This window comes from Brachyistius frenatus, unplaced genomic scaffold, assembly GCF_029030835.1.
Source record: "Brachyistius frenatus isolate BFR_SWC_R1_liver_20210118 unplaced genomic scaffold, ASM2903083v1 Contig_72, whole genome shotgun sequence".
Taxonomy (NCBI): domain Eukaryota; kingdom Metazoa; phylum Chordata; class Actinopteri; family Embiotocidae; genus Brachyistius; species Brachyistius frenatus.
The window spans coordinates 1,228,549-1,238,191 of NW_027210671.1; the positions used below are offsets into that span (position 1 = coordinate 1,228,549).

A 9,643-nucleotide genomic window follows, 5' to 3' on the forward strand; every position below is an offset into this window, starting at 1 on the left:
ATGGCCCTGATAATCACAATTATTGTGCAGATATGAATACGAATAGCCTGTCGTCACAAAACCACACCCCTTTTCCTTGAATATCCTATTGAAGTTGTATTCTCCCTTTTGTAAAAAAAATTAAATACCTGCTGAGTATCAAAGATCCTCTCAGCATTATTATTCACAATGTGAACTTGATGTAAAACATTTACAAACAGGATAAAATTGCACAACGGCCCCGCCCTCAGCCGGAGGCCTGCCTCGCGCATGCCCAGTGTGTTCGCCTCTGCTTTCTCCTTCACTGTTCACCGCTGCAGCGACCAGCGCCGCCAAACTCTGCACACTCCTCCACATAAACAAAGGTAAGACATACCAGTCTCGTTTTAAACAAAGTTGGTGTCCTCTTATGCAGGTTTTTGTCTGCATGACATTCAGTTGTTGTCAACAGTGGCTTGACTGTCAGTGAGATACGAGTCACCGACAGGAGTGGGAGAACCGCAGGCGGGCATGCCAAGGTTTTTCTACCGCTTCAGGCCTGCATATGTGTGTGCATGATAGTTATCTGAAATTCACCACTGAAAACTGCTTTGGAAAAAGGATTATCACAAATAGGTGTTTACTGGCTCCATTTTTTTTTAAATGATTTGAAATCACTGATTTCTAAATGAAATGTAACTGATGGCGACATAAATGTTCTGAAAATGTTTTAAAGTCACTTATTTTAACCATTCTGGTGCAACATCTCGACTAATTGAGATACAATAAAGGCTGTGTTTTTAAAAGATGAGGCGTTGTGTAGTGCACACAATAAAGGGCTTTACAAACAAGGGGAACCGAGGTGGACGCATCTGGCATTAAACACGCTCACTTTACGGGACAGCCAAGAGCGACGTGATGCCATAAATCTGGTTCAAACCGTTTTATCTGGGTGAGACACACGGCACGTGGACACTTGCATAACAAGGGCCCATTATCTCTTGGCAGCGCCACCTTTACGCGCTTTCCTATAGAGTTAATCTGGTCAGTGACACTGTGGTGCTGACCCACACTCAGTATTTACTGGGCCAGCTGCTCGGAGAAAGAAGTGAAAGTGAGACCTCTGTTGTTTGAACTGTTTTTAAATTCATTTTATTTTTTATCCCAAGTTCTGAAATCAGGCCTGTCAATCACCAGACTGTCTCATTGGTAGAGTACTCATAAATACAAGTGATGCAACGAGAGTTGTGTCACCCTCTGGTAAAAACATGCTTACGCACAACAGCACTTTCAATGTTGTCATTGTACACACTGGAAGTGACTCTAATGTTCAACACACCATACTGCAACATTACGCACTTTACATTCAAGTAATAGATTACTAAAGTCTAACTGGACTGAAGACACCTGACCTTATCTCTATCACACACACTCACACACACTCACTTCTCTTGGTTATCTGGAGGTTTGAGCAGTGTTGTGTAACAGTCTGTTTACACAATTTTATACCTTTTTGTCTGGTATCTTTTCATTATCAAGGTGTCTATAACCATGACTTTCAGATTAAAATGAAAAAAAAAAAATCCTTTCTGTCATTTAAATGGTAAGATTAGGCTAGTTTGGATTATAGTTTAGATATTTACTTTATTAAGTAAAACTAGAAAGTAAAGAAGTTTCTGACTTTTCTCCAGTTTATATCAACACAAATACACATTAAGTCAAACATGTTTGCTGTTACTTTGATTTTACAGAGCCAGGACATTTAAAATAATTAATAATAGTAGATTTCTCAATAAAGATAATTGGCCAGAATACAGAGTATCCTTCTCTTTATATGAAGAGTTAACAATTGTGTTCTTTGAGAGGAGAAATAACTCATCAGTCAACTAAAAATAATTGTTACAAAAAAATGTACTCTGATTTTTTTGTTTTTGTATCTGATTTTGTATCTCTAATATATAAACTAAAAACATGACACAATGACCTGCATTTCTGTACCAATTACTGAGACAACAAATAGACAGTTAGCATAAAAAAAAAAAAAAAAATAGACTTCAGTGTGGAGATAACATTTGTCCATGTTTGATTGTTGCCAACCACCATCTTGTTTGTGTCATTTTGACCTTTGAGCTCGGTCTCCGCTTTCATCCGGTCGCAGCTTATGAAAGTATTAAGATGAGTGACAGGAGTGTGGAGGTACAAAACAGACAAATACCTCCATTTAACAGGGGATTTAATAGGCTGAACCTGGAGGAGGACACATTTTGACAGCAAAGTCACATGTGTTGTCGTGTCAGGTTCACCTGGGCTAAATTTAGAGGCCCGGCTCAGCGATAAGGGCTAAGATGGAAAGGGTCAAAAATGGAGTGTGTTGGAGACGGGGAGGGGGGGAGCAGGGAGCAGGGAAGAAGGAAGAGGGAAGAGGGAAGGAGTCTGTCGGGTGAGACAAAGACAGATCAGTACACGCATGTGGTCAGCTGGCACATAGTTGCTGAGTGTTTGAGAAGTGAAGAGAAACACCGACACCACAGATGATAGACAGGACTCTCTGATGCGTACCCTGTGTGACTGATAGAGATCTTTAAGGGCCTGAACATGATGAGCGATGAGGTCCTGTGAGAACAGAGAACTACCTGCTAAAGTTAGACCGAGTTTGGTTATTTCCCTTGAGAGGGTGAATGGTTCGCTCATAAAGGGATGAACCCACAGAGAATTATCACCTGAATCTGCAGCTCAGGCTTTACAGCCATCTGTCAGGTGTAGATAGATGAGCGTTTATTATCCTAAAAGCCACAGATTGTCCTGTAGAGAACATAACGGAGCTAAAAGGGAGTCAATAATGGACATAATATTTGCCAAATGAATGAAAATGTTAGTCCATAACTAAAGGATGTGTAAATAAGTAAATGTTTGCTACCAAGTTTGCTTTATCTGATTTAAAGGATGTCAGTGAAAAAAAAAATCAGCAACCGCAGGATATATTAATAATAACTAAGGATATTTATAAACTGTAACTCTGACTGCTGCCTTCTTATATATGAATATTTCAATTCATAAGAAATACTTGTGATTTTAAACCAAGTTTTTGACAAAAGCTTTTGAAAATGGAGAAAAGGTACATTTGGCAAGAGATTGTTTCTCATATAGCACGAGGACGGTTAATGATTGAAGTTGAGGCAGCACATTTCAAACGATCGGCATACATCTGTACACAGGCCTTATCATGTTCTCATGCTGTGCACAAAGTACATGTTTTCATCCTCTGCTGGCCTGTGCACATAATTGTGCAACGGCCATACGACGGAAAACATGGTCACAATATTCAGAGCCGCTCTCAGACAAAAAACATACATTGTGTAACGATGCTGTCAAATCAGAGCCAAAAGTTCTCTATTGTCCCTCCCTTGCACTTCTCTCGTCTGAAGAGACATGGCGGAGAAAGTGGGGATTGTGGTGCAGCAGGACAAGACAGGAAAAGGCAAGCAGACAGAGAACAAAGACAACTATGTGACATGTCAGCACAACACACCCAAGAGACATGGTGAGTGAGTGTGTAGACAAATTAATTGTCATCAGGGCTCCCTGGGTCGCACTTTGGCTGCATTGCCGTCACAGGTCAGACCTCAAAGTGATAAGACCCAGCAATTTTCCTCATCACCTCTAGTTCATTTCTATGCGATAGAGTCCAGTGGCAGTATTTGATGGTCAGCTCTGGCTCAGCATTAGCTGATGGCAGCAGCGTTTCCCTCAGCGAAGTCTCCGTCGTCTGCAGAAAAGATGCGATGGGTAAGATTAACGGTCGGGGGAAGGACGGCGAACCAGTAGTAAAATATTAAAAAAGCTTTAGGTTGTAAGGGAGGATATTCTGTGCGCTAAGGCAAAGTCACCTTGTCAAAAATGTCCTCTTCACAAGCAGAAAGCGCATGCACACACACAATGACCCAGGGGACCCTGATGACTGTGTGAAGCAGCTCGGTGCAGTGCGGTGCTGTGCAGGAGTGGTAGTTGCTGACTAACCATGCCAGCCACTGCTTATGTTAGCGCTGCTGCATTGGCTTGTATAGTATTTCTGCACATAATATATATCTTTGTCTCCACACTGGGTATTGTTATTTTGGTGACTCTTGGAATTCAAGTTCTTTGTGGTGCACATTATCTGTCCCTCCTTTACTACAGAACCAGTGTCATTCATTTAACTACCTCTGCTGCTTGCTAATGGACTGCTGCCAGACAATCAATATGGTTTATGTGGAGGGGGAGGAGAGAAGCTGGATATCACCAGCACCCTGACAGGCCTCCTCCTGCCATCTGATAATGTGTACTGGTTGAAATTGAAATATTTGGTAGAAAGCCTCATCTGCACTGCTTCTTAACATGCGTGTATACCCTGAGAAGAGCTCTCGGAGTTGCACTGCTTGGCTTCGACAAAGCTGCAGAGCTCCATTAAGTTTTGATCTTGCATTTTGATTTAAGGGTGGGTCCACAGGCCCGGTTGGTGAGCAAGGTTCTGGAGGTAGGTTGGACCAGGGGGGGCCGTCTGGATTCACGGCCAGAGAAGAGGAACTCCGCTGATTTTACTAGATCAGTTTAGTCTTTGTTAGGAGGAGTCACCCATTGGTTTGTTAACTCGAGTTCGGCATTTTAGCCGTCGCCATCTATGACCGTGTTTGGATGAGCCGGTGGGGACCAAGTGGTGGATTTGAAGGGATCTGATTGGGAACCTGAGGACACTACACCCTGCCCACCTACAGCAGAAACCTGACTGCACCACAGGCCTGTCAATCAAATATGCCCCCAAACATTGCTCTCTAGGCCTAATATCTAATTAATGATAGGATTATTTTCAGATGGACTGCCAGAAAAACAAATAAGAAGGAGTGACTTTAGTGAATGACACCATAATAACTTGTGGAAAAAAAAATTCAGACTTTGTATTTAGTGAGAGAAGTTGAGTCGGAGCCTTATGGAGCCAACCTCTAGTGGCCCTTAATGGTACTGCAGTTTAAGGTTCTTTCGCATTGACCTCAATTTTCAGACCCAGAAGCTACGTCCACTTTCATATACAGTCTATGGTTGCAAACTGGAGGCGTGTGAAGGATGTCTGTGTTTGAGAAAGGGAGGACCTAATGAAAGAGTCTCGGTCGGTGCATCATGGGAAAAGAGTGATCCAGCATTTTGGAGTTTAACAAATGCTGGGGAATAAATGAGGATATTTTGGCCTCTGATGCACAGATTTAAAATGGGAAAAAAAAAAATCAGTTTCTTACAAGTTGCTCAATGATGTGGAAGTGCTTTAATAAATTGCTGGAGTATCTCTTGACAGTAATTCTGCATCAGTCAGGATGTATTTTATTGTTGTGAAGAAACTTGATGTGGATGTCTGTTTCCTCAGGCACAATGGCCGCCCCTCCTGCATACTCAGACCTGGGAAAATCTGCCAAAGACATCTTCAACAAGGGCTATGGTAAGTCAACACATACTTCTAATGTACACATATACAGCATATTTAACGGTTGCTATTTCATTGCAACTGTTTGGGAATAGATGGAGAATGAATTAAAGGGAACATTTTGTTTCCTCCATGTCACGGCTGTTTATTTGTGCTGCAGCTGTTAGAGTCGTACTGTGCAGCACGAGGATGTAGCTTATTTTTCCAGCCTTTCTTTGTAGTTTTTTTTTTTTTTTTTTTTTAATTCCCTGATTTCCTTTCTCCCCAGGATACGGAGTTCTGAAGCTTGACGTGAAGACCAAGTCTCAGAGCGGTGTTGTAAGTACTCCTGTCGTCTCTGTGAGCCCAATATGTGTTTGAATTTCTACTCGAGGCCTCTCCAAGCACTCCAGTGTAGATCAAATGGCCGACTCCCAACATTGCAGCTCCTCGTGTCGGAGCGTGCCTGATGCGTGATCGACATACAGAGTCAGCAGAGAAACAGTCTGTCTGTCTGACAGTTGCTGCTTCCTCTGTAGTCTCTCAAGCGTCAGGATGTCTCATAATGGGAAAAAGTCTCACTAAGTGTTTAGATTAGCTTTCGACATGCTGTGTTGCTATGATCCCGTTGCCATAGTAAAGCCATAAATTAGCACATTCAGAGTTTCCTTCAAACCTCCCGAGAGAAAAAAAACAATGTAAATGCTTTCGCTGTGTCCAAGCTTCTACTGTCTACTGCTTTTCATTTTCCCCAGTGAGCGGATAAATTGCCGCATGTAAACTCTGTGTGGTTCTCCCTAACTTCTTCTTTTCTCTTTTTTTCTGCTTCTTCTTTGGATGCTCCTGTCAGATGGTAAGAGAGAGAGAGTGGGTGCATATGTAATGATTAAACACAGGTGCACTACAGGGTAAGCCAGTGATACCAGTTATGTGTTTGTGTGCACACAGATGATGCGTGCACGCTTTCTGCCAAGTGTTTCTGTGCAGCGGTAGCTCGTCTTAAGTGGCACCATTACCCTAACTGCAGCTCTGATCCTCAAATATGCTCACAACCAGCCTCTCCCTCACAGTCCTGTCTCGGTTTTCCTCCAATCTCATTTCTCCATCTCAAAAGGTGTAGTTCTTCTTTTAAATAACCAGCCGTACAAACCCGAGAGGGATCGTGCGGCTGAGGAAAAGCAGAGCAGCAACGCTTGTTTCGCCTCATCTTTTCTTTTCCTCCCAGTGTGTCTTCTTGTCCTCTCTGCCCTGTAGCTTTTGTAGCTGTGCTCTAACGTGCACTTCTGCTTCCCTTCCCATCTCATTTTCCATTTCCCCCCCCCCCATCACTCCATCCCTTTCTGTCTTGCAGGAGTTTGCCACCTCCGGCTCCAACAACACCGACACAGGGAAGTCAGGAGGCCACCTGGAGACCAAGTACAAAGTGAACGAGCTGGGCCTCACCTTCAACCAGAAATGGAACACGGACAACACTCTCACCGCGGAAATCACCATGGAGGACCAGGTCAAGTCACACTAACAGGATATTACTAATTTCAAGTGCTGAAACAATATGTGACAAGATTATGCTTCAGTTTAAAGATATTCAAAACGTCAATATATTCAGATTAAATATAAGATAATCGTCTGTGCCCCCTGTCTGTAGCTGGCTAAAGGCCTGAAGCTCGCTCTGGACACGTCATTTGTGCCCAACACCGGGTAAGAGCAATGCTGTTCATGCCAAGTTGTCTCCATCCAAGTGAATAGTTCAGTCAATATAGATGCATATTATAAGCACATTAATAATGCAGCACGGTTACCCGCTTTCTTTAGCAAGAAGAGTGCCAAACTGAAGACCGGCTACAAGCGGGAGTTTGTAAACATGGGCTGTGACCTGGACTTCGACATGGACGGTCCCACCGTCCATGCGGCTGCCGTGCTGGGCTACGAGGGCTGGCTGGCTGGTTACCAGCTGGCTTTCGACACTGCCAAGTCTAAACTGACCCAGAACAACTTCGCCCTTGGATACAAGGCCGGTGACTTCCAGCTTCACACCAGCGTGTGAGTCAAGACATCCTAGTACAGAGAAGCAGGAAGAAAACAGGAAGTCATACACTTTATATATCTCTATATTTCCTCAGTGTTCACGTTGGGTTTTGGTTCTGTATTTCAGTAACGACGGCACAGAGTTCGGTGGCTCCATTTTCCAAAAGGTGAACTGCTGTTTGGAGACAGCGGTCCACCTGGCGTGGACAGCAGGCAGCAACAACACACGCTTTGGAATTGGAGCCAAATACCACCTGGATAAGGATGCCTCCCTGTCTGTAAGAACTGACTTCAAACATCAAGAACACATCTAAAATGCTAAATAAGATTACACCTCCCCCCCCCCTCACTAGCTAGCCACACTAGCATCTCAGTGAGACTGTAATTAGATCTGCATTGAGCTAAACGTCCTGCTATGTGGTTTACTTCCCTGACGTCTTAATTACTGAACACAAAGTACAGCTGTGGCTGTTAAAAATTGTCATTAGCTTTTCAGCCTTTTGTAAATCATTTAAGGAACTCAAAAGTTTTTACCTGATGTTGCCGGTAAAAAGAAAGTCAGGGGATCATCAGATCGGTCAGCCTTCTCTGTTATCTGATTATCCTCCCATTATGAAGATATTTAACAACAAAAAACCCAAATGTCAGCCTGCTGGTGGAAAAGTCAAGAGGATGTCATTCTATCGATGTTTTCTGGTCATCCATCTGCCAGTTGGTGAGATATTTCAGTTTGGGACGAGCAGCCAAAACTCCCTTATCCAACTCTCACGAGCCCACAGTTCTCAAGCATGATCGTCCAACTCCTCTTCAGTTGTTGACCTGAAGCTGATGTATTTATGCATTTCATATAAATGATGTAACCCTGTTTCTATCGATCTGCTCACCTAATGCTGTGTTAATAATGATCTCACCCGTCCATGATGTTTTGTTTCTGCTCACAGACCAAGGTGAACAACGCCTGCCTCGTTGGAGTTGGATACACACAGACCCTGAGGCCAGGTGAGCTGACGGACTTTGAACAGAAAACGTTCCGCGTAACAACACGAGAGAATCACTACATCTACTTGATGCATAACTCGATGCCCCCCCCCCCCTCCTCCACAGGAGTGAAGCTCACCGTCTCTGCCCTGATCGACGGGAAGAACGTGAACGGCGGTGGACACAAGGTCGGCATGGGCTTCGAGCTGGAGGCGTAAAGATTGAGCGGGACGGAGAGAGGAAAGCAACACAGGAGAAGAATACAGAGCCCAAATGTGACGACACCGCAAAGGTCCACTCAGCGACACGTAAACACATCTTCCCTGTGAGTCCTACACACATATGCACACGGATACACACATTCTTTGGCCTTAACCCTGAAACCCCGAGCAGCCTCCAAGACCTCCAGTATTGTAATTCTAACCGAAACAAGCATCAGTTTTATTTTGAAATTTTACATCATTTACAGGGTTACACAATTGACTTTTGAGCATTTATTATCACAATACAACAGACTTGTCAGCCGTTCGTTCATGCAAAACCACCTGTTCTCCAAACAATGTGCTACTTATGACCAGTACGACCAGACAAAGTGTACTTTTAATAGAGCATTTGTGTCTCTGACATATCTGTTTTCTTTCTGTAATAAGATGCTGACTGTGTGGTCATCCATGTTTTATTGATATATTCTGGGTTTTAGACCTTGGTGAGATTATTAGAGGATGCTTGTTGTGGTATGTTGTTGTTTTGTTGCATGCTTTGAAGGCTGGAGGGAAGTTTCCTGACTTTTCATTGTCATATTGACAAGTACAGTGAGTGTAAACAGATGCAATAGAGGCTGGAGAGTTAAGCAGAAGACGGGTCATGTTTCTCAGTCCGAGTGGACTAACTTTGATTCCACCATTTGACCTCAGCCACACAGTTATTAACTGTGAACCCTCAGTTGCCTAAATGTCTGTTTTTCAGGTCCTGTTTGGTAAAAAGGGCCGATGGCAATTAGGATCTCTTTCAACTCTTTGTCTTGTCATGTTTTGTGTCCTGTACCTTTCCAATCCTTACCACTACATTTCACTTTATCTGTGCTGTGCTTTGTATAGGAACGTGAGTCAACAGTTAGGACCTCAAACAGATTTTATTGAATAAATGGAATAAAGAATGTCAAACACAATGATCTTCATGGGTTGTGTGTTTTCTCATATTTTTTTTATTTTTTTTTTATCCATCCATCCATTATCTATACCCGCTTTATCCTGG

General features: G+C 43.2%; 1 protein-coding gene across 2 annotated transcripts; it reads left to right on the forward strand.

Moving 5' to 3' along the window:
- The first annotated feature begins 217 nt into the window (after positions 1-217).
- vdac3 (voltage-dependent anion channel 3) lies at positions 218-9,560 on the forward strand. Of its 2 annotated transcripts, XM_069707826.1 has the most exons (10): positions 218-344; positions 3,384-3,499; positions 5,351-5,422; positions 5,676-5,725; positions 6,738-6,890; positions 7,032-7,084; positions 7,199-7,426; positions 7,539-7,689; positions 8,353-8,410; positions 8,516-9,560. In XM_069707826.1, the coding sequence occupies exons 1-10, from the start codon at positions 250-252 to the stop codon at positions 8,605-8,607; spliced, it is 1,068 nt and encodes a 355-aa protein (XP_069563927.1). In that variant the 5' UTR covers positions 218-249; the 3' UTR covers positions 8,608-9,560. The 2 variants fall into 2 exon arrangements, with proteins under 2 accessions (XP_069563927.1, XP_069563928.1); XM_069707827.1 differs by lacking the exon at positions 3,384-3,499 and having other exon boundaries at positions 261-344.
- The last annotated feature ends 83 nt before the right edge of the window (positions 9,561-9,643 follow it).

What these genes read in the sequence shown, in the direction of transcription:
- vdac3 (XM_069707826.1), top strand. Translation starts at nt 250, where the DNA reads ATGCCCAGTGTGTTCGCCTCTGCTTTCTCCTTCACTGTTCACCGCTGC. An exon ending in TCATTTGTGCCCAACACCGG is followed by an intron (nt 7,085 to 7,198) that starts GTAAGAGCAATG and finishes CGCTTTCTTTAG; the next exon opens with CAAGAAGAGTGCCAAACTGA. An exon ending in CACACAGACCCTGAGGCCAG is followed by an intron (nt 8,411 to 8,515) that starts GTGAGCTGACGG and finishes CCTCCTCCACAG; the next exon opens with GAGTGAAGCTCACCGTCTCT.